This window comes from Vombatus ursinus, unplaced genomic scaffold (assembly GCF_900497805.2).
Source record: "Vombatus ursinus unplaced genomic scaffold, bare-nosed wombat genome assembly UNPS02015066.1, whole genome shotgun sequence".
Taxonomy (NCBI): domain Eukaryota; kingdom Metazoa; phylum Chordata; class Mammalia; order Diprotodontia; family Vombatidae; genus Vombatus; species Vombatus ursinus.
Window position 1 is genome coordinate 5,486,693 of NW_020954844.1, and position 24,983 is coordinate 5,511,675.

General features: G+C 39.0%; 1 protein-coding gene across 1 annotated transcript in view; it reads right to left on the reverse strand.

Annotated features, from left to right (window-relative positions):
- Positions 1-24,983, reverse strand: part of CTNNA2 (catenin alpha 2) — a 1,364,056-nt gene that overhangs the window by 57,453 nt on the left and 1,281,620 nt on the right. Inside the window, exons 15-16 of the mRNA XM_027846144.1 lie at positions 18,863-19,044; positions 4,388-4,493 (exon numbers count right to left, since the gene is read on the reverse strand). Coding sequence (XP_027701945.1) covers positions 4,388-4,493; positions 18,863-19,044 — 288 coding nt within the window. The remainder of the gene's footprint in view (positions 1-4,387; positions 4,494-18,862; positions 19,045-24,983) is intronic.

The window sequence follows — 24,983 nt, forward strand, 5'->3', positions numbered from 1 at the left end:
CTGCCTGAGGCCATATTTAAACTGAGGTCCTACTGTCCCCAGGGCCAGTGCTCTATACATTGTACCACCTAGCTGCCCCTTTTCTCCTCTTAAACCCATTCCTGATAAAAGTAGGTTTCCTAAAATAACAGCCCTCCTCCTCCATCTCATTCCTCTCTATTGGTTCTTCCTCCAGCACCTTATTCACAAAATACAATTACTCTTTTAACTGTTCTTAAATGGTTTTAATTTTTGAAGTCATATCATACTCAGGTCTACCCTAATCATTCTTATAAGTTACCTAATTACTAGTAACAGTCTTAGGTACAAGTTTTACATTTTCCATACATAAAAGGCAAACATTCTATCTTTTAGTCCCTTGTAATTGGTCATTCCTATGTACCTTATATTTCCCTTGGCTCTTGTATGCCAAATCTTCTATTGAGTTCAGTTTTTTTTTTTAAACAAAGTCCTGAAAGTCTGACAAATTGTTCAGATGTCCATTTTTTTTTTCATTCAGAATTATGCTTACCTTTTCCTGGGTATGATATTTTCAGCCAGAAGCCCAGTTCTTTTGCTTTTTGATATACAGTGTTCCAAGACCTGCAATCTTTCAGTATCCCCGTGGTGATGTCTTGCGCGATTCTAAGTGTGGTACCACCATATTTAAATTGTTTTTGTTGTTGTTGTTGTTGCTCATAATATTTTGTCCTTGATCTGAGGGTTTCAGAAATTGACCGTGATATTCCTGTGAGTTTTCCTCATAGGATCTCTTTTAGGTTGTATTCAGTAGATGCTTGCTATTTCTGCTTTCCCCTCTTGTTCTAATGCTTCAGGACATTTTTAAAAAAATATTTCTTGTATTATTGTATCAAAATTCCTTTTTTGATTAGAACTTTCAGGTAGTCCAAGTATTCTTATGTTTTCTATTCTTGATCTTTTCTCTAGACCCGTCGCTGGCTTCCCCTTGCCCAATTATGATTTTCCCAAAGTCATTTTCTTCCTTAATGTTATGGATCTCCTTTTCTAATTGGTTGACTTTCTTTTCATAATCTTCTTTTCTTGTATTAGTCTTATTTTTCTTTTTAGCTTTTTTTTTCCTTAATCTCTCTCATTTGATTTTTAAAGTCTTTTTTAAGTTCTTCAATTAATTTGTTTTGGGCAGGTGATGTTACTCTTTGGGGTAGAAGGGGGTTTCCTTGCTTTGGTAGCCTCCTCCAAAAATGAACCCCTATCTTCTTTATTCCCATAGTAGCTCTCTATGTTTGGATTCTTTCTCCTTTGCCTGTGCATTTGTTTTGTAATAGTTTAGTTTTTGTAATCACCTCTAGTCCTGGGGTATGGGAGATAGTGCCTCTGGCCTCTGACCCTCTTCCGTTCTCCCTTCTGAACTTGAACTCAAACCAAGACCTCCAGACTCCTGTAAGTGCCCACAGCCAGCAGCATCCCACCCCAGTGCTTCTGTACTCACTGGGTGGGCGTGTGCTGGTTCCTTCTCACCCCCCACCACATCTCTCCAGCACAGTTGAGTCTGGAGTACCTTGTCAGCAGAGGTTCCCTTGAACTTTTCCAGGTCAGATGACCAACTCCCCTCACTATCCCTGGGGTAAAAGTTCCTGTGGCTGGGGCGGAGGCAGCCTCCCAACTCAGCTAATCCCAGGGCTTGCCCCTTGTTTAAGCAGACCCTAGCCTGGAGGTGTTTACTTTTCATAGGGAGGCAATCTGGTCCTGGGATTTTTCTTCAGATCTTCTTCAAATATCCGAAAGGACCCCTGTTCTGCCCCTACCTTATTTGTTTTCACTGCTCTGTCAGCCCAGAGGCACTAATTTATCTGTTTTGTGGAAGAAAATTTTGAGAGCTTGAAATTTTCTGCCCTATTCCACCATCTTCCCAACATCCTCTCTCCATTTCAATGGATTTTCAAGTGTGCTCATACTGCTTCTCCATTTAGAGTCTAAGCCTTCAAGACAGGGGTAAGGCCCCAACTAGTGTCTTCTGTATGTGTGAATGGGGATGGGAAGTATTGAATCCCCTTAACAGGTAAATGTTTATTAAATAGTCCCCAAAGTATGTTTACTCTAAGATGGGAGTCATCCAGAATGCTAATAATCCAAGCTAATGGGGCTGGAGGAAACCCACTTTGTTAGATGCAAACAGCATTACAGTTATCCCTTCCTCATTTCAGGGGGTTAGGGGCTCAGCACCTCTGTGAGCCAGAAAATTTGTGTAATATTTTGGCCCTCCTTTCATACCAGAGAGAAGTCTAATATTTTTTTTTGCTTTTTTAATGGGGTGTTTACAATACCTTATTGTAAAAATTGGGAGGTTAATATTTGCTCATGGGCTCTGTGTTATCTGTTGGCCTTTGTATATCATCTGTGGCTTCCACAAAACTCCCAAAACATTCCCATTTGATTTCTTATGCCAACCCATGATTTATTGAAACCACAATGGGGAAAGTTGCAATGTGGAAGGGTAACTGTACTTACTTCAGAATCTCCTGAGGGCAGCACTGGACAATAGTCGATACAATTACTATTTCCAAAGATGACACTGAGCATGGGTTTACTTACATTAGTATCATTTGTTGAAGATAGGGAAATAGGATGGTTTCCATCACTAAATGATTAAAGTTTAAAAATATCCAGTTGTCTGAAGAGCTACCATGAGTAATTTCCCATTCCCTAACAAGCCCAAATCAACAAGTAATTGCTGAATTGGACCCAATTAGAAGAGGAAAGGTCAGAGCTCAAAAAAAGCCTGCCTACATTTGGCAGTGGACTCACTGATCCATTGCTAAAATGGGGAACATCTTAAGTGTTACAACACTGTTGGGTTTCACAACATTAGAGACTTATGACAACACCAGAGAATTTAAAGCAGAATTTTTTTGGGAAGTTCATGGATAGATGATTCCATATTTCCCAGTTGGGGAAGCAGGGACAATGAAAGGAGAAAACAAGATTTTCTTTACATTAGACCATTTCCAGTTTTATAAGTTATTGAAGAAAGGCAGTGCAGAATAATTAATAGACAGATAATCTTGAAACCAGGAAAAAAATTGATTTTAATCCTGACTCTGACTTGTACTAGTTGTGTGGTCCTGGGCAACTCATCTTGCTTCTCAAAGAAGGTACCAATGTACCTTGGAAGAGTTAGATTCCTCACAGAAATTTACTGATACAAATACAATCACTGGTGTCATCCTATTAAAAATGTGAGGCAGCATGAGGTAATGGATAGTGGGTAAGCCTTAGAATCAAGAAGACCTGGGTTCAAATCCTGATTTAGCCACATACAGGCTGGATGACCCTGGGCAAGTTACTTTACCATTCAGTACTGGCACAAGTCCTAAGACATCAAGCTGCCAAAAATGCTGCTACGCCGGATTAGTAGAGGGAGTTTCCTTGGTGAAAGTTCTCTAAATCAATAAAATCACAGGTTTAGTTTTGAAAGCTGTTTAAAAAAACTAAAATGAATACTAAGTAAGTAGGCAGTATAGTCTGGTGAATAGTAGACTGGTCTCCATGTTAGAAAGATATGGAAGATCTGAGTTCAAATCCTGTCTCTGATTATACATACACACACACACACACACATATTTACATACACACATACATATATATTTATATATACATTTATATATTATATATCAGATCAGATATATATCAAATTGTATATATACATACACACATATATACATTTATGTATTCATAAATACATATAAACATATGTATACACATACATACATAGAGAGAGACCTAGGGGACTGTTAGCAAGTTACTGAGAGCTGTATCTATACAATCCAAATAAGTGATTGATCTGTGTCTGTGGAGGCAATTCATCAAGTGGATGGAATCGAGGAAATATAAGGAAGGGAAGAGTTTTCCTTTCTGAATTTTTTTTTGCTTTTTGGTGAGGCAAAAGAGGTTAAGTGACTTGTCCAGCATCACACAGCTAGTAAGTGTTAAGTGTCTGAGGCTGAATTTGAACTCAGGTCCTCCTGTCTCCAAGGTCAGAGCTCTATTCACTATGCCACCTAGCTGCCCCTTTGATTTTTTTTAAGTAGGAAGCAGTTGTTTTGTTTTGTTTTGTTTTTTAATTGAGGCAACTTGAAGAAACTCAGTTGAGTATGATTAGAAAGTCCCTGGTTATCAGGAGATAGAGAAGGTTTTTCATTGGATTACTTCTGATTATGAACACAAGTTATGAGGACTCTTCTCTGAGCTACATCTACCTCTCCCGCCATTACAGGGCCCAGAGTAGGGAAAAGGCACATAAAGTGCTTGTCAGGTGCCACATTTCGTTCTTTATAAAATTTATTGACACAAAAAACCCAAAACAGAGCCCAGGTGCTCATTAGAGAGTCCACTCAGAGGAGTGACTAGCTCCCTCCAATTATATTACCTGGTCAGCCACAGCTCGGGCTAATTTGTCCATTCGTGAACCAGCTTCAGCAATTTTCTTGGCAGCATTAATGACATCAGAGGTGTTTTTCAATGGACCCTTCCCTCTGAAAGAATACAGGATATGAGAATTAACATCTAAGTGTGAGAAGATTTAGAAAAATTAAAAAAAAATAAATTAAGATCAAAAGATAATGAAGATTAAAAACAACAACAACAATAACAACAACACACACAAACACAACCTGTCCCACCACTACTTAAAATTTGGCTCTATGTTTACTTTTATTTACTGAATTAGGTAGGCCCTTCCTTTTTTTAATAACAACAAAAATATGAATAGTTATGATAGTAGATGATTATATAGTACTCTCAAATTTACAAAGGGTTTTAACTGTACTAATCTCATTGAACTTCCTAACAGCCTTGAGTGGGGTAGTTCCAAACGAGAAAGCTTCGGTTTAGAAAGTACCATAGGAAGTATGTGTTGGAATGGGATGTGAACACAACTGTCCTAGTTCTATGTCATAAGTTGACAGATTTAGAATTGGAAGTGACCTCAGTGGCCATCTAGCCTGACTCCTCCTTTTCCAGTTAGGTGATTTGACTAGAGTCACACAACTACTAAATGTCACAAGCAAGGTAACACAAATAGTAAGATCCCGACACAGAAATCCAACTCAAGTCTTCTTAACTCCAAGAGTAGTATGCTATCCACTATGATACCTAACTGACATTTCACTTAGAGAAATTGGATACCGAATTTGTGCTTTTCAGGTAATGTCATCAAAGCACCCACTGAGAAGCTTAGGCTGTTTGAATATAATGCCTAGCACATTTTGTTTTCTTTTGGCAGCCTCACAATCCAGAGAAGCTCTGACCCAGGAGCCTCAAATTATGAAACAGAATCTCTTTGTCTTTCCTCCAAAGATACCTAAGTGACTTGAGACATAATCTGAGAAAATACATTCAAATTCCATTTCTTGTCCTTTTTATACAGCTCTCCATCTCTTTATATCTATCAAACATTATTTATAAGATAGCACTATGGGATACAAAACTAAATCCCAGTAGCCATGGCTCAAACATGATGTGAAGAAAATCATGCCCTGAGCAATGCAGACAGGATTTATGATATGTGATAAATAATCATTCTAATCAACATTTATTAAGAATTTTTAATAGGAGGACATAAAGTACTCTTTTATCAATCAGGTATCAAAGAAAGAGTGTTTGGATTTTGTTTAATTCCACCAAAACATTCCTATTCTTCTCTAAATTAACTAGTTCCAAATGTAATGTTATGATAATTTAGCATCTCTTTTGTTGATTCCAACACTCACCCCAGGAAATGGGAAAGTTACAGTTTCATGGGGCAATAGCCCTCCCATGGTGTGAGCTAACTTTTCAATTCCTATTTAGATTTCAAAAGAGAGGCAGAGGTTTCCCGTCTGAATTTTCATGCAATATGGATGAGTTACAGATATCTAGACAATCTGGCTCTGTCCTCCTGAAGGTGGGGCATTTATTTATGTAAAAGAGTTTCTTGGTTATTTTCCCCAGGTTTTTTTTTATTTCTTGCCACTTTGTATTGTTGTTTTTAAAGGGAAGGCAAAAAAATGTCAACATTTAAAAATATTCATACAAATTTATATTTAGTTGGGGCTGCCAGGTTTAACAGTTTCCTATTGGAGTATTCATTTAGATGGATTATTTCTCACCATCTCCATTGCTTTCTGGTATAGCTTTATAACTAAAAAGTGACCATCATAACTGTCCTTTCCCACTATAGTCACTCAACATCACTGTGCATTTATTCTTATTTCTTTTAAGAATCTTAAAGGACTTTATGATCCAGTAACACTGGCCTCTCCTGTCTCCTCCTTTCCTCAGTTCTCCCTCCCCTCTTCTCTCCTCTCTTCTCCTTCCCTCCTCCCCCCTCCTCTTCTTCTCTTCCCTCTCTCATCCTCTTCTCACAAATATGTCTGCACATATAGTAAATAATAGATTATATTATTATATCTATAACTATTATCGACCTATATTTTTGTATGTATATAGTTGCTTGCATGATTTCTCTCCCATTATAATGTGAGTTCCTTGAGGGTAGAGATGTGTTTTCTCTTTCTTTGTATCTCCAGTGCTTAGCACAGTTCATGGAACACAGTTAGTTCCTAATAAATGCTTTGATGGACTAAACTAGGAATTGCTCTCCTTTTTGGTTTAGCCAGGAAGATGTAAAATGAAGTCTGATCTTTGGTACATACTGGCTACTAGTATGCAAATCAACTGGTGGAGGAATTGTGATAGAATGGTCTATGCCTTCTTCCCCAGCAGGCTTAGACCAGGTTGGGGATGGGGGAAAAGAAAGGAAAGACTGTGTGATGTTAGGTAAGTCATTTATAAGTTCTCTAGAGAACTCTCTTAGACTATAAATAACAAAGATTGGTACTGATAAAGACTTGAACTGATAAAAGGCCTTTGCTCTCTGAGGTTCCCTATATCAATGAAATCACAGTTCCATACTCCTCAAACTCCAGTGGCATCCTTTGCCTCTGGAATAAAATATAATTCTTTTTTATGGTAATTTTTATTTATTTTTTTTTGTTTTCAACATTTACTTCCACAAGATTTTGAGCTCCAAATTTTCACCCCATCTCACCCCTCCTCCCACCCCAAGATGGCATGTATTCTAAATACTCCTTCCCCTAGTCTGTCTTCCCTTCTATCTCTCCTCCCCTTCTCCTATCCCCTTCCCTTTCAATTTTCCTGTAGGGCAGGATGGATTTCTGTACCCCATTTCCTGTATTTCTTATTTCCCAATTGCGTGTGAAAACATTTTTTTTAAACATGTGTTTTTAAACTTTGGGTTCCAAATTTTCTCCCTTCCTCCCTCTCCACCCACCCTCATTGATAAGGCAAGCAACTAAATATAGGTTATACATGCAGTTATGCAAAACACTTCCCTAGTAGACATGCTGTGAAAAACTAACTCTGTTTCCCTTAATACTATCCGGCCCACCCATTTATTCTATTCTTCCTTTTGACCCTGTTCCTCCTCAGAAGTATTTGCTTCTGATTACTCCCTTTCCCAATCTGCCCTCCTCTCTATCATCCCCCTACTAGCTTGTCCCCTTCCCTCCCTTATTTTCCTGTAGGGTAAGCCAGATTTCCACACCCAATTGAGTGTGTATGTTATTCCCTCCTTAAGTCAAATCCTATGAGAATAAGATTCACTCATTCCCTCTCACTTTCCCCCGTTTCCCTTCTACTGTAAAAGCCTTTTCTTTTCTGGTTTTTTTTTTGTGGGATAATTTACCCCATTCTACCTCTCCCTTTCTCCTTCTCCTAGTATAATCCTCTCTCACTCCTTAATTTTATTCTCCATATATGACCCCTTCATTTTCAATTCACCCCATGCCCTCTATCTATCTATCTATCTATCTATCTATCTATCTATCTATCTATCTATCTATCTATCTATATCTATATATATGTACATATAATTTTTTCCCCTCCAACTACCCTAATACTGACAAAGGTCTCATGGGTTACAAATATCATCTTTCCATGCAGGAATGTAAACAGTTCAACCTTAATAAGTCTCTTATGATTTTCTCTTTCCTGTTTACCTCTTCATGTTCCACTTGAGTTTTGTATTTGAAGATCAAATTTTCTATTCACCTCTGGTCTTTTCATTAAGAATGCTTGAAAGTCCTCTATTTCACTGAATGACCATATTTTCCCCTGCAGGATTATACTCAGTTTTGCTGGGTAGGTGATTCTTGGTTGTAATCCTATCTCCTTTGCTCTCTGGAATATTATATTCCATGCCCTGCAGTCCCTTAATGTAGAAGCAGCTAAATCTTGTGTTATCCTGATTGTGTTTCCACAATACTTGAATTGTTTCTTTCTGACTGCTTGTAATATTTTCTCCTTGACCCGGGAACTCTGGAATTTGGCTACAACATTCCTAGGAGCTTTCCTTTGGCGATCTCTTTCAGGAGGAGATTGGTGGATTCTTTCAATTTCTATTTTGCCCTCTGGTTCTAAAATATCAGGACAGATTTCCTTGATAATATCTTGAAAGATGATGTCTAGGCTCTTTTTTTGATCATGGCTTTCAGATAGTCCAATAATTTTTAAATTCTTTCTCCTGGATCTGTTTTCCAGGTCAGTCATTTTTCCAGTGAGATATCTCACATTGTTTTCTAATTTTTCATTCTTTTGGATTTGTTTTACAGTGTCTTGATTTCTCATAAAGTCACTAGCTTCCAATTGCCCTATTCTAATTTTTAAGGAACTATTTTCTTCAGTAAGCTTTTGGACTTCCTTTTCTATTTGGCCAATTTTGCTTTTTAGGGCATTCTTCTCCTCATTGGCTTTTTGATCCTCTTTTGCCATTTGAGTTAGGCTATTTTTTAAGGTGTTATTTTCTTCAGTATTTTTTTGGGTCTCCTTTAGCAAGCTGTTGACTTGTTTTCCACTATTTTCTTGGATCACTCTCAGTTTTTCCTCTACTTCTCTTACTTGCTTTTCAAAATCCTTTTTGAGCTCTTCCAAGGCCTGGGACTGATTCATATTTTTCTTGGAGGCTTTGGATGTAGGGGGTTTGGCTTTGTTGTCTTCTGGTTGTTTGTTTTGATCTCCTTTGTCACCAAAGTAAGATAATATAGTTTGACTCTTTTTGCACTGCTTACTCATGATCCCGGCCAATTACTTGAGTTTTAAACTCTTTGTTAAGGTAAAAGTCTGCTTCTAATGTGAAGAGTGTACTGCCCCAAGCTTCAGGGGGTTGTACAGCTGTTTTCAGAGGTACTTCTAAGGACCTATAAATTTTCAGTTCTTCCAAGGTGTCATGATAAGGGTCGAGGCGTTTCCTCTCCACAGCCACAACCAGCTCCACCACACCAGCATTCCTCCTCGCCCCAGGACGGCCCCTCAGAACTGCTAGCACCGGTAAAGCAAGAGATTCCTGCCTCAGCACTGGCAAAGAGATCCTTGCAATCCCACTCTGATCAGCCACTCAATTCCTCCTCAGTCTGTGGGCTGGAAGCTCAGGAAACAGTTGCTGCCCGAGGGCACGCTCCAGACTTGTGGCTGAGACCTAGCTCCTCTCTCACCACAGTCACAGACTTTTCCCACTGACCTTCCAGGTTGTCTTTGGTGTTCCTGGGTTGAGAAGTCTGGAAATCGCCACAGCTGCCCACGATTCAGCCCTCTGAGACCTGCTCCAGGGTCGTGCGGCCTGTGTGCCTACTCCACACTGCGCTCCTCTCCCAGCCCAGTGCGATATACCTTGTGACCAACCATCCAGGCTGCCTTTGGCTGGAAATTTGTTTCACTCTGTCTTTTTATGGGTTCTGCTGCTTTAAAATTTGTTTAGAGCCATTTTTTTTAGGTATTTGGAGGGGTTTGGGAGAGAGCTCAAGACAGTCACTGCTTTCCCTCTGCCATCTTGGCTCTGCCCCCTATAAAATATAATTCTTTTGTTGAACTTTTAAAACCTTGGCCCAGCTGGTCTTTCCAGCCTCACTGGACACTACTCTTGCTCCCATACTGGGTGGTTCCACTAAATTGATCCTCTCTCTGCTTCACACACAGAATGCTCCAATTCCCCACATGGAACCTTGCACTGGCTACTGTTCCATATGCCTGAACCGAATCGCCTCCCTGCCTTTCCCTCATAAATTTTTTCTCTTTTAAAGTGCATCTTAAACACCACCTTCTATATGAAGGATTTCCTCACACCAACTTAGGTTTTTCTTCTTCCAAACTACCTTATATTTAATTATTTGTCTGTGTATTTATTAATTTTATATTTACATTGTACATAAGTATGGTCTTCTGAAGGCAAATATTCTTCATCCTCTCAGGAAAGATGAATCTACACCTATGCTTGGGTGAGACATAGGTCACCCTAAGCTTGGGGCCAATGACCATAGGCCTATTGCACAAAGTTGTTGAGTGGCACTTCCCTTATTCCTTATTTTCTTTTTCTCCACTGTACATGCTTTTGGTGACCATCCCAAAGTGCATACAGTCTATAAGATGTTTGGGAGTTTAATTAAATTGGGCTCCTCTTTTCCCTTCCCCTCCCCTCTGTTATCCTTTCCTCTCTTCTCTTCTCCTCTCCTCTCTTCACAAAGAAGCCTGAACTCAGAAGAGCCTCAGACAAAGGCTAGATGATCAGCTGTTGGGCCTTTTTTAAATGTCATTGACATAAAATTGAACTAGGTGGAGTCTGAGGTTTCTTCTAACTCTGAGGGTCTGTGATTCTGTGGATTTAATTTCCCTTTTAAGAAGTGTATTAGACACTAGCTGTGAGAATCTGGGCTAGCAACTAAACCTCAAATGCCTCACAAAATAATAATTATAATAACAATAATAATATACAAGTGGCAGTGGTCCCGAAGAATATAGCTGCTTTTAGCTCTGTGTGTATGTGTGTGTGTGTGTGTGTGTGTGTTTGCAAGAGAGAGAGAGAGAGAGAGAAAGAGAGAGAGGGAAAAAGAGAGGGAGAGAGAGGGAGAAAGAGAGAGAGAAAGAGAGAGAGAGAGAGGGAAAAAGAGAGGGAGAGAGAGGGAGGGAGAGAAAGGGAGAAAGGATTGAGAGAAGGAGGGCTTTACACATATTCCTATGATGCAGCCATTGTCTGGAGCTCCTCTTTTGAAATTCTCTCAAAACTAATTTATAAACCTCTTAAAATATCCAATAGCTGCAATATACTATATCCACAATTCATGCACATGCGTGTATGTTCTTCAAACTAGTTTTGTCCATCACCTAATGTATTAAGGAAGAAAAATAGCATTAAGCTTATCATTTTCAGATGACCTTTGGAAATTTCCAAAAATCAAATCCAACATCAACAGATGAACATCTACCATCATTGAGAATACTCAGAAGAATGGGATTCTGAGAGACATGTTCCAACACATCTTAGAATAAGTTCACATAATCTTGAGGGGACCACTTTGAAAAGGACAGTATTCATTTGGATGCATAAGGTCTATCATTATTATTATTATTATTAGTAGTAGTAGTAGTAGTAGTAGTAGTAGTAATAGTAGTAGTAGTAGTAGTAGTATTTTGTGAGGCATTTGGGGTTTAGTTACTAGCCCAGGGTTACACAGCTAGTGTCTAATACGCTTCTTCAAAGGGAAGTTACATTCATAGAATCACAGATCCTTAGAGTTAGAAGAAAACTCAGACTCCACCTAGTTCAATTTTATGTCAATGATATTAAAAAGGTCCAACATCTGATCATCTAGCCTTTGTCTGAGGCTCTTCTGAGCAGCCCAGTCTACTTTGGGATAAATAGCAGCAACAACACCAATAAGTAGCATTTATATAACACCTACTAAGTGTCAGGCATTGTGCTAAGTGCTTTACAAATATAATTTCATTTGTTCTCCCACCAACCTGGGAAGGTAGATGCTATTTTTATTCCCATTTAATAGATGATAAAACTGAAGCTAACAGAGGTTGTGACTTGCCCAAGGTCACACAGTAAAGTGTCTGAGGTCATATTTGACCTTAGGTCTTCCTACCTCTAGACCCAGCACTCTCTCTCTCTCTCTCTTCTGGGACACCTAGCTAAAATCCTAATTTTAATTCTTGGCAATTTTTTCCTGACATCAAACTCAAATCTGTCACCCTTCAGGTTTTAACAGTGCTTCTTATTCTACCTTCTGAGGCTGAGCAGAATTAGGTTCATACAAGATGTCTGGATCACAGATCTGGAGCTGTTTCCAGATGACCCCATAGGTCACCAAGTCCAATGCTTTTAGTCTAAGTGATTTGTTCAAAGTCACAGAGGCAGTGTCAAGGGTGAGATTTGAATATATAACTTCAGACTTTTCTTATAGATAATAAGGTCTAATGGCTAGGGAACCATCCTCTAAGCCCAGAAATATATTGGCTATGTGACTGTGGGCCAGTCACAGATTCTCAAGACTCTAGGGTGCTCTCTAGTCTGGGAGTTCTTCAACTGGACCCATGAATGTGCTTTTTAAAAATATTTTGATAATTTTATTTCAACATACAGAAAAGGAAAATGATAAATGTTGGAGAAGATATGAGAAAATTGGAACACTAATGCATTGTTGTTAGAGTTGTGAACTGATTTAACCATTCTGGAGAACAATTTGGAACTGTCGCCAAAGGGCTATAAAACTGTGCATACCCTTCAAACCAGCAATACCACTATTAGGTCTGTATCCCACAGCTATCATAAAAAGGGGGAAATAACCTACATGTATAAAATATTTATAGCAGTTCCTTTTGCAGTGGCAACAAGTTGGAAAGTGAAGGAATGCCCATTAATTGGGGAATGGCTGAATGAGTTGTGGTATATGAATGCAATGGAATGTTGTTATTCTATAAGAAATGATGAGCAGGTGGATTTCAGAAAAACCTGGAAAGACTCACATGAACAGATTCTGAATGAAATGGACAGAACCAGGGGGATATTGTATACAGTAACAGCAACATTGTGTGATGATTAACCATGATAGGCTTAGTTCTTCTCAGCAATGCGATGATCCAAAACAATTCCAAAAGACTCATGATGGAAAATGCTAACCACATCCAGAGGAAGAACTATGAAGTCTGAATGCAGATAACAACATACTATTTTCACCTTTCTTGTTGTTTTTAGTTTTTCCTGTCTTGTGGTTTTCCCCTTTTTGTTCTGATTCTTCTTTCACAACATGATGAATGTGGAAATATGTTTAACATAATTGTACATGTATAGCATATATCAGATTGCTTGGTGTTTGGGGGAGGAAGGAGGGGAGAGAGGAGAATGGAAGAGAAGGAGGGAGGGAGAAAAATTTGGAACTCAAAATCTTACAAAAATGAATGTTGAAAAGTATCTTTCCATGTAATTGGAAAAAATACCACTAAGTTAAAAAATTGTGTCTATGTAATTAGTGTACTTTCTAATTTTGAGTATTTTTACATGTTATGACATTATTCAAGAGCAGCTAGGTGGCTCAGTGGATAGAGCACTGGCCCTGGAGTCAGGAGGGCCTAAAGTTCAAATATGGCCTCAGATATGTAATACTCACTATCAGTGTGACTCTGGGCAAGTCATTTAACCCCAATTTCCTCACAAAAAAAAGAAGACATTATTCTGAGAAGGGGTGTATAGGTGTATATAAAAAAGGTTATGAACCCCTGCTTTAGTATTATAAGGTACAGAGAAGTTGCCAACTCATGTTGGTAGAAGGAATTTCCTCATCTGGAAGTTCCCTGTACCAGTGAAATCACAGGGTTAGTCCCTATCCATATCCCTAAGTGCCAGGCGCTTTGCTAAGTGCAGGGAGTATAAAGACCAATGCTAAAATAGTTGGTGTCTATTTGCTTCCTTGGACAGTTTCTTTTCTTCTTTAATCCTTTTTATAATGCAAGGCATGACCAGCACGAGTTGCTTATTTTTGGCAACCAAAATGCAAAGAAGGGATTCACCTTTGATTATCCCTTTAGTGTCTTTGCAATGGAAGCAGAATTTTGAGTTTGTGCCACAGGTAAAGGTCCATGGTGACCCTCATGAAGACGTTACTACACAAACAGTGTAGCAGAACCACTTTAATTTTCAATAATAATGGAGTGCATATCTTGTAGATTACCGAACCAAATTAATGAATTAGTTGAAGAGAGGGGAAAAAAAATAAGATAATCAGAGAAAAGAATACCATAGCACACAAATGGACTATAATCACTTGGTTTGGAGATATGGAGTCCAATTCTAATTATGTGTCCCAATCAATTGGATCTCCTTCTTTTGTGTCAGAGGCAGCCCTGGTTGGGGGTGCATGGCCATGGAACTGGGGGTGGCTCCTGAATGAAGAGCAGGAGATGAGTTTAGCTCCCTACATGGTACCTTGAGCTGCGTATACACAGGGCTACCCACAAAGAAGTCAAAAAGTCAGCATATCCAGTTTTAAAACAGGGCTGACCTTGCTGATTGAAGAGAGAGGAAATTGTTGCCCTCATACTATCACTGAGACAATCCATTTTTATAGAGGCTGAACAAAAATCATTCTTCTTCTACCTGAAACCTGCATTCAACCATGGTGGATAGAGGGCTGGACATGGGGTCAGGAAAAGCTGAGTTTGACTATTGCTCCTGGAACGTGCTAGCTATGTGACCCTAAGCAAGTCACTGAACCCTCTGCTTCAGCTTCTCCATCTGGAAACTAAGGATAATAAGAACATTGACCTCATGGGACTCTTGTGAGAATGAAATGAGATGATTCCTGTAAAGCAGGAAACAGTGGAGCAGTATGCGTAACCTTGGACCTGATTCCTGTAGAGGACAACACCATCCTCCGCATCTCTCAGGCTTAGAACCAAGGAGCCATCCTGGATTTCTCAGTGTCTCTCACCCCTACATATCCAATCTCTTTCCAAGGCCTGCCCATTTCACCTTTGCAACATTTCTCAAATACACCCTCTACTCTCCCCTGACACTCCCTGACTTCCCTTGCACTCTGGTGCAAGCTCTCATCCCCTCATGCTTTTATTACTGTAATAGCTGATGTGGGTCTGCCTGCCTCAAAGATCTCCCTATTCAAGGCTGTCCTCCATTCCTCCACTAAAGTGATTTTCCTATCATCCATGGTGAATCATGTCACCCTTCCCCCCCACTCAATAAACTCCAGTGGCTCCCTATTACCTTCAGAAACAAATATAAAATGCTTTGTTTGACATTCAAAGCTCTTCATAACCTTGACTCCTCCTTTGTGGTCTTCTTACACCTGACTCCCTGACCCGTATTCTTCAATCCAGTGACACTGGCCTCCTTGGCTGTTTCATGAACAAGACACTCCGTCTCTTAGCTCCAGGCATTCTCTCCGGCTGTTCCCCAAACCTGGAATGCTCTCTCTCCTCTGTTCCAACTACCAGCCTCCCTGGCTTTCTTTAAGTCCCACCTAAAACAACATCTTCTACAGCAATCCCAACCCCTCTTCATTCCAGTGCCTTCCCTCTGTTAACTATTTTCTTTTTATCCTATATATAGCATGCTCTTGTCTATATGTGTTTACATGCCCCCCATTAGATTGCAAGCACTTTGAGGGCAGGGATTGTCCTCTTTTCTTATCCCTAGTGTTTAGCACAGTGCCTGGCACATAGTAGGCACTAAATAAATATAGAATTGAATCAAATTGAACTTAATCTTTTAACCTTGGTTTCTGCATCTATAAAATGGGTATAATAATAGCACCTATCTTAAAGGGTTGTTGTGAGGATCCAATGAGATAATATTTGTAAAGCAAGAGGTAGTGGACCTATAAATGCCATTCTGGGCAAGTCACTTGACCTCTTGTTGATCTAGGTCAATGCTGTCAAACTCAAGTTGAAATGAGTCTCTTAACTGTACAGAGGGATATCTGCAGTCTGCACCACACATTCCTATATTACTTTTTTTTAAAATTAATACATCAACACATTTAAATCAGGTAGGAACTATATTTTAATCTGGTTGGGGCCACACTTGGGAGTATTATGAACCTCATGCAGTCTGGTGTGATTTGATACCTTTCCCATAGGCACCTCTAGCATAGTATGTTGTGAGAAGGTATAACTTACACTGGCAAAGAGATTATCTTCATTGGAAGGGCCCTATGCCAATGAGAATCACGGCTCTGTGCCTTCTCCTCATGTGTAAAGTATTTTACAATCTGTAAAGGGCTATATAAATATTATTTTGTTATTATTATTATTAATCATTCTTCCTTCTTTTCTTTCACTCTTCCTGTCCCTGGAGGAAAGAGTAATCTTCCAAAGAACTCAAAAAATTTAAATAAAAACATACAGTAATCAATGATGGCATGAAAGTTTGGTTTTCCAAACCCAGTGAGATTTAATAAACATTTATTAAGCAACTGCTATGTGCCAGGCACTGTGTTAAACACTGGGAATGCAAAGGTAAGAATGAGATAGTTCTTACTTTCAAGGATCTGATACAGAGAAATATAATGAAATGCAAAAAAAAGACAAAATAATAATTCAGAAAATTATTCCAAGAGGGAATGAGCCTTAAGAACTTAATGGATCAGAAAAGACTGATTGAAGAAAGTACACATGAGCTACATGGAAAACAAAGTAAAACAAACAAATAAAAAAGGTAGATCTTGTCTGCTGTGGAGGTGAGCATCATAACATCCCAGATAGCATTCCTAGAGAAGTGAAGGGATTTGTCTAAGGTCACAGAGGTGGAAATGAAAAGTGAAGGATTACAACCTAAGTCTTATCTGGTCCAAGTCCAACATGCTTTCTATGGTATCATAATGTTGTTTCTCTTCATTTTCTTCATGGAATGATGCATGTTCTAAATACATAATGTACCATCACAATGCAAACTAATTCCATTCAATCCAATGCATGCACTAAGCATCTTCAATCCCCAAGGTATTGTGCTAATGGCTAAAGATATAAAGGGCAGTTAGGTGGTGCAGGGAATAGAGTGTCTGGCCTGGACTAAGGAAGACTCATCTTTCTGAGCTCAAATCTGTCCTCAGACACTAGCTCCGTGACTCTGTACAAGTTACTCAATCCTGTTTGCCTCAGTTTCCTCATCTGTAAAATAAGTACGAGAAGTAAATGGCATACCATTCCAGTATCACGCTGAGAAAATCCCAAATGCAGTCACAAGGAATCACATGACTGAACCACAAAGATACAAAGGCAGATATGAAGAACATTCTTTGCCCTGAAGGAGTTTACATTCTACTGGTGAGCCATGTGATAACTGAAGGGTGTTAACCAGTGTTTCTGAAATTCTTACAAGAATGTTTTGATTAAAGCAATCTCTGTCTGATTTAATACCAAAAGATGAGACTTTGTAAATGTATGTGTCTCAGTTGATTATAACAATACGTCATCCTCAGAACTTTATGAAACACTCCCATTCCCAACTAGCAACATGACTAGATTAATTATTTTCTCAAAATAATGTAATTATTTTCTATCAGGCATGTCATTAATGCATTACATAATGCCCAACTGTCATTAAAATGCTGATAGGAAGCAAATTGAGTCATTCTAAGCCTTGCAGTGGGGTAATAGAGGTTGATCTGATAGCTCAGATTTGTTTAAAAAAAAAGTTGTTTTTGAAAAGTGCTCAGATTGAAGCTAAACTATTATTTTTGATGACCTGAAGCTGTCAAAGCAAGATCCAATGGATTCTCTCATCAATCCCATTAATGAACACAATGGCATGTGAAGGTCCCAGGAATATCCAGCAGGCACCAGTTCTGCTGAAGTTCAAGACAAGTCACAATGAATAGACAGGACTATTGGTAGGCAGCTCAACCTTTACCCTCCACCACACATAAGTGAAGTTGGACCTCACATCTCTTTCATAACTTACATCTACATCCATCCTTTTCTTGTTGATACATTCCAGAGCCAATTAAAGACCCACAGGGTCCCCAGCATAGTGACATCTTAGCATTGTTTAAGTCTTTCAACTTTGATCATTGGTGTCTACTCATTAGCCAAGAATAGACAAACATTTATTAAGCATAAACTATGTGCCAGGCATACTGTGCTAAGCATACCAGTAGAATATACATTCACTGGAGGCTGGTTCATTTTTGTGCTCGTAATACCTGGCAAGTACCACCACGCCTACTCTATAGTAAGCATTTAACAAACATTTTTTGGATTGTTTTGGATTTAGAAGGAACTGCTTTGGATAAGGTTGGATAACACCACTTTCTATTACCATAATACATATGCTCCAGGTAATTAAAGATGTGATTGACTTGTTTAATTGCAACCCACCTTTATGTGATAGCTAAAGTTCAGAGATTATCCCCATTTAGCAAAATAGGGCACTGAGGTTTCAAAGCAAAAGAAAAAAATGAAACAAACAAAAATGATGATGCCCTCTAGAGAGGGAAGAGAATCTGAGTTTGAACTTTGCCTCTGGTGCTCATTATTGGTGTGATTTGGGTTGCAATCTCCTTAGGTCTTCATTTCCTTAACTGTAAAATTGAGTTAATATAAATGGCTTCAGAAATCCTTTCTAGCCCTAAATCTAAGATCATGATAGCCTATACTTATATAGCTATTTAAGGCTTGCAAAGGAGTATACACCCATTTGAGTCTCACAGAAATATACAGAGATACTATAGCATCATTAGTTCCATTGAACAAATTATGATACTGAAGCCCAGGGGAGAAGTCTCTGCTCTTTCTCTCTTTCCAGAAATTTAACTGGCTAGTTGAGCTGACAACCAATATCAAGCCAGGCAGAAATAAATGTAAATTTCTGCACCCAATAGGGGTTAAATAATTATTTGGCAAATGTAATGGGATCTAATTGAATAGGTTGTTCAGCTATAGTTGGCTGACTGGCATGATGTTAATTGGCAATTCAGTCAGCCAACTCCGGGAAGAGACGTGCTATCTCGGACAGCTCCCAATCACTGTCTTTGATTAGAATGGCATGAGACCTTACCTCGTAAAGTCTGTCATTTCCATCATGATCATACACATCTGCTTGGCCAGGACGATGATGTCATTGCCACTGTCATCCCATTTAGCTACTTCGGCATCCAACTTGCTCTTCTCCTGATGGAAGATTTCCACCTGCTCGGCTATTTTTGCCTTTTCCTCTTGGGGTAGCTGAGCCATGATGGCCTATGTGGGTATCAGAGAAAAATAGAATGTGAATAAGAAGCAAGGAGACCCCAGACTGACTATTTTTTGTAACTAGTCAAGGAGAGTGTGCAAAGTGGTTACATCCTCTCAGAGGCATAACTACGGTAGGGCAATTAGCCCTTTGCCCCAGAGCAGAAAATTAGAAAGTGTTTCTTCTCCAGTTTGCTTTGTTGCCCAGGGTAGTAACCTTGTCCCAGGGGCATTTCTTCCACTTGTGAATTTAAACCTAACAGTATCCTAGGCTAGGTTTCCTTCCCAACTCTTCATCCTTTCCCTACCCCCCAACACCGTACCAACCATGTGCTGCTAAACTTATAAACTTCTGGTGACTAAGTAAGGACACTTACCCCGTGTGCAGAAATAGCTACCTTTGGCTTTGTATTTATTCAGTGAGTTAGTCATCAAACATTAAAACTTACTATGAGCCAGACTCTGTACTCAGCACTGGGCATACAAAGAAAGGCAAAGGCATTTTCTGTATATTCTAATGGGGTGGAAATATATAAATAACTAGCTATCTGCATCAGATAAATTAGATATAAATACATACACATATGTCATATATATCAATGTGATCTACATAATCTAGTCAATATAATCTATAAAATAATAACAATTAGCTTATATTTATATAGCACTTTATATGTGCCATACACTGTGCTAAGCACTTTAAAATTATTATTTCCTTTGGTTCTCACAACAACCCTGGGAGTTAGGTGCTATTTTATTCCCACTTTACAGATGAAAAAAATGAGGCTAAGCGAGGTTAAGTGACTTGCCCAAGGTCACACAGCTATACTTGAGGCAGGTTTGAAACTTAGGTCTTTCTGGCTTCAGGCCCAGTACTCTATCTACTGCACCATGTGGCTGTCATCTCTATCTCTATCTACACACACGTATTCATATGTGTGTACATGTATGTGTACATATGTATATGCATGTTTGTACAAAAATGTGTATGTGTGTACACAGGCATCTAAAACCTGTGTGTATATAAATGCGTATGCATGTGCATGTATGTATTTGTGTGTGTTCATACACATGTACATATATACATATACATATGTGTACTTATGCATTCAGTACATGCATAAACACACATGTCTTATATTTGTCTATCTAATTTATATCTATCTCTCTGTCTAGAGAGCAACTGGAAAGTAGTATGGAAAAGAAAGACATCACTAACTGGGAACAACTGAGAATAATCCCCTTTTCCCAAAAAGATGGCATTTGGTTTTGGTAGCATCAGAGAAATCAGTCATCTAGTGGACAAGCATTTATTAAGCACCTTCTATATGCCAGGCACTGTGCTAAGTGATAGGGATACAAAAATGTGTAAAAACAAAGAAACCAACAAATTGTCATCCCTTCTTTCAAGGACCTCACAGATTGTTGGGTGAGACAACCGGCAAGCAACTATACACAAACAAAACATAGACAAGGGAAATTACAGATAATCAATCAGAGAGAGAAAGACAAAGAGTATAGAAATGGGATTTGAGCTGAGTGTGAAAGGAAACCAGGGGAACTCAGAAATGGAAGTTAGTTCCTCTGAAAAGGACTGATTTTCTAAAATAATTAAAACACTGCAACCATTAGGCTACCTTCAAGCCAAACAATTCGTGGCAGCATCAGCAATGATGGCCAAACATAGACCCTCCACCACATAATAGTGCTGGAGAGCACATGTGCAAAATCAAAGGGGCCCAAAGGTGCCATCCATATTCTCAGTAACAAGGCTGCTCATTTTCTTTGATTACATCTGCTAAAAGGAATCCATTCAAGACAATTTTTATACTTGGTCTTGGCAAACTTACACCAGATGAAAGGAATCCGCTCCTTCAGGCTTGGAGTGTGATTGAGGAAGGAGAACATAGAAAGAGGGGGTATTCGGGCACTGAATAGAAGAATTTAACCAATATCAGAGCAGCAAGCTAAAAAAAAAAATAAGTCTAGGTGCCTCAGTGAAATGAGTTCATAGCTTCTTGTCAAACAAAGCTTCTTCCTCAGAGTGTCCAGTACAGGGACATTAATGGTATGTATGTTTTTGGTGGGGAGCCAGGGGTGCTATTGTCCACCTCCCACCAAACCCATCTAAAGACTTGTTGTTATTATTGTTTAGTCATTTTCAGTCATGTCTGATTCTTTGTGACTTCATTTGGGGTTTTCTTGAGAAAGATACAGGAGTGGTTTGCCATTTCCTTTTCCAGCTCTGAGGCAGACAAAGGTTAAGTAACTTGCCCAGGGTCACACATCTAGCAAGTGCCTGAGGCCAGGTTGGAACTCAGATCTTCCTGATACCTTCTATCTATTTAGATCACCTAGCTTCCTCAAAGATAAATACATATAGAAGTATCATAGAAAAAATATGTAAAGATAATAAATACAAAGAAGTTCAGTATGCGGTAGTTAGGGGGAACAAGGGAGGACATCAGCAAGATGAATCAGGAGAAGGCTTCCCACAGAAGGCAGCATTAGAGCTTTGTATTAAAGGAACAAAGGCCCTCTTTGAGGGGATGGTGAGGTATAGGGGAACCTCCAGTGCAAAGGTTCAGAGACAGGAAATAGAGTCTCACATGTGAGGCACAGAGAGAAGGCATTTTTGCCAAATCTGTGAGGGAGGCTAGAGGGAAAGATGAGGCTGGAAAAGAAAAAGGCTAAGTTAAGGCCGGGTGGTGAAGGCTTTGAAAAATAAACAGAGTTTATATTTATTTATTTAATTTGTTATAGGAAGAATAGGGAGCTACTGGATGTGACTGAGTAGGGAAGTCAAATGTGCGAATCATATATCACTTAAGTGGTTTAAACTTCATAGGGAGATGGAGAACAGTATAGTGGACATAGAAACCACTTTAAGAGACTTGGGCTCAAATCCTGCTTCTGATGATTACTATCTGTGTGACCTTGGGTAAGTCACTTAAACTCCCTTGGTCTCAGTTTCATCATCTATAAAATGAGGGGGTTAGACTAGATTACCTGCATGGTGCTTTTCAGCACAAGCTATGACCCTGGCTGGACGAGTCAGTTCTCCTCCTGGGACTAAGTTTTGTCATCTGTGAAATGGGGGGGGGAGGTTGATTAGATTGCCTCTAAGAACCCTTCCAGCTCCATATTTATGACATTGTGAACCTATATTTTAATGGGATAGACAACATGTAAATATATGAATAAGTGTGTATATATTTTAAGGTATTCTGGGAGAGAATGCTCTAGCATCTGGGGGATAATGAAGGTGAAGAAGGTGAAAAAGGTCATACCTGAGCTATGCTTTGAAGAAAACCAAAGAAACCAATAGGCAGTGGGGAGAAGTACATTCCAGACATAAGCGAAGCCTCAAGTATAAGGTTATGAGAAAGGAAGTGAGAAATACCAAGAAAGCCCCATTGGGGAAGAGTGGTCAGAAGAGAACTAGAACTCAATCATTTGGAGGAACTAGGGACTATGGGAAATTTTCCATTGACACATACCAATGGTGACATCAATAGTAATTAAAGGGTGCAGGTGCTAAAGTATGCTGGAGGGGTGTTGGGGTGGTGAAAGTTTGTCTTTGAAGGGAGTAGCTGGTGGGAAGAGTTGGGGAGGGCAAAGATGTGTATGCAACATGGTTGAATAGAAAGCATTGGATATGGATCCTGAAGATTAGCTCCCTCTTTTGTCTGTCAGGTGGTGAGGAGGAAGCAATGTTTTATTTAATTCTGGCAGGTCATGGGGTCATAGATCATAAGATAACAGATTTAGAAGTAGGAGGGGTCCTGGAGGCCATCTAGTATAACTTCCTTGTTTTATACATGAGGAAAGTGAGGCTCAGAGATCACACAGGCAGGAAGTATCAGAGTCCGAGCCCAGATATAAATCTAAGCGCATTCCCACTATTTCATGTTGTCTCATTAACATTTTCTCTGCATGGGCTTTGCAATAACTGTTCACACTGGGAATATTCAGAGTAGACCCTCAATCACAAAGTCCTCAAGAGGATGATTTGAGGGCTAGCTAGCAAATTCGCTCCATTGGCTCCCTCCTCTATTCTATGATAAAGTTTATAATCTGTATGACCTGATGGAATATTTCAATACAGACTTTCCTGCAGAATCCCTCTCCTCCTTCAAAGCTCAATGAACAGGCCATCTCTTCCAGAAAAGCTTTGCCTGGCCCCTTTACTTGTTATAGTTCTCTCCCTCCCCCTAAGATCATACTGCAAAAACTCATCTACTTAGATGTTGTATCCTGCCAGTAGAATATAAGCCACTTTAAGGCAGTTACTTTTGTTTTTCCTTTCACCATTTGTATCACCAAAGGATCATGAGGAGTGAAGGGTGGGAGGGGATATGTATGCCAAGTGCCTAATGCATAGTAGGTACTTAATGCTTGTTGGATTGAATTGGATATTTTATAATTTTCATATCAGTGAGTTGCATCTCCCCAACCATACTGTCATCCCCTTCCAGGCAAGGATTATCCTATCTCTTATAGTTCATAATGCTGGGCTCAGGGAAGGTACTCATTAGGCACTATCCAGGTTGCTAATTTAATAACTTTGGCTCATAGTTCAGGAATCGTCAGTAACAGCCAGGACCACAAGGGTCTTGACTCACTTGGCACTTTTTACATACTACCATATTTGTCTCTGATGGACTCAAAAAAGCACAAGGGGCTTTACCAACACCATCAAACATTTTCCAAGAAATCACTCTGAAGGATGAACGAGCCCCCTGAGAAACCAATTTTTGAAGCAGAAAACCCATTTGACTCTAGGGGTCCTCAACCTACACAATATACTTGATGATGTGAGACTTAGATACAAGCATTATTACACTGTGTCTTATTAATATCACTTCCAGTGAGTAAGAGGTTTTTTTTTCCTGAATATAGTTAAAATGCTCTTGCCTTTTAAAAATTCATAATTGACCTTTCACAAAACTGAAATTAAAAAAAAGGTTATCTATAAACAGTAGATCACAAACTGGGAAATTTGCAAGTTAATCAAATTGAGATGCAAGACAGGAGTTTTAATTAGGGCTTATCAATGTAACTCAGCAGTTTGAAATGTTAACAAGTTAATGTCATTCTGTCTAAAAAAAAATAATATATAATAATTTGGGCAAAAATTAAACCAAGCAAAACACAAAATTTACAAAAACACCCCAGACCTAAAAGAAAATGGGAATGAGAGGTTTTTTTATTTTTCTTTTTAATGACCAGAAGAAAATGGAACTAGTCAACATTTCTTCTCATCACTGGGGACAGTCTGAGAGTGTCCCCACCTATTTATAATATTCAAATATACCACTGGCAAATGGAGATTTTGTGTTTCTCAGGGTCTAGCCGCAATAGCACCTTATATCCACAAGTTTTACGTTCTTTGGTGCTCCCAGGAAGATAGTCTTTCTATATCAAAATATCAATCTCTTTTGCAATTTGTGTTATGAATTAGGCAGATTAAAAGAATGTGGAAATCAATTATAGCCGTCAACAAAGAAAGACTATCTTCCAGAAAGAAAGAGGTCATAATCCCACTGTATTCTGTTGCAGTAAGAACACAATTGGATTACTATGGTTGGTTCTGGGATCCAGTCTCACACTTATGAAGGGCATTGACAAAAAGGAAAGTCCTGAGTAGGGAAAATAACATGATGAAGGGTCTCATGTCCAGGCAGTATGAACACTGGTTGAAGGAGCTGAGTTTATTTAGCCAAGAGAAAAGGTGTTCTGGGGTAAGTGTGAGGGTGATAACTAACTTCAATTATTTGACAAGCTGTCATATGGAAGAAGGATGTGACTCATTCTCTTTAATACCAGAGAGCTGAACTGACAGCAATGGGTAGAAGTTGAGAAGATGAACATTTATGCTTGATGTCATGAGTATTAAAAAAAATTACAAAAAGAAAGATTTTTGTAACAGAGCTATTTATTTCTGA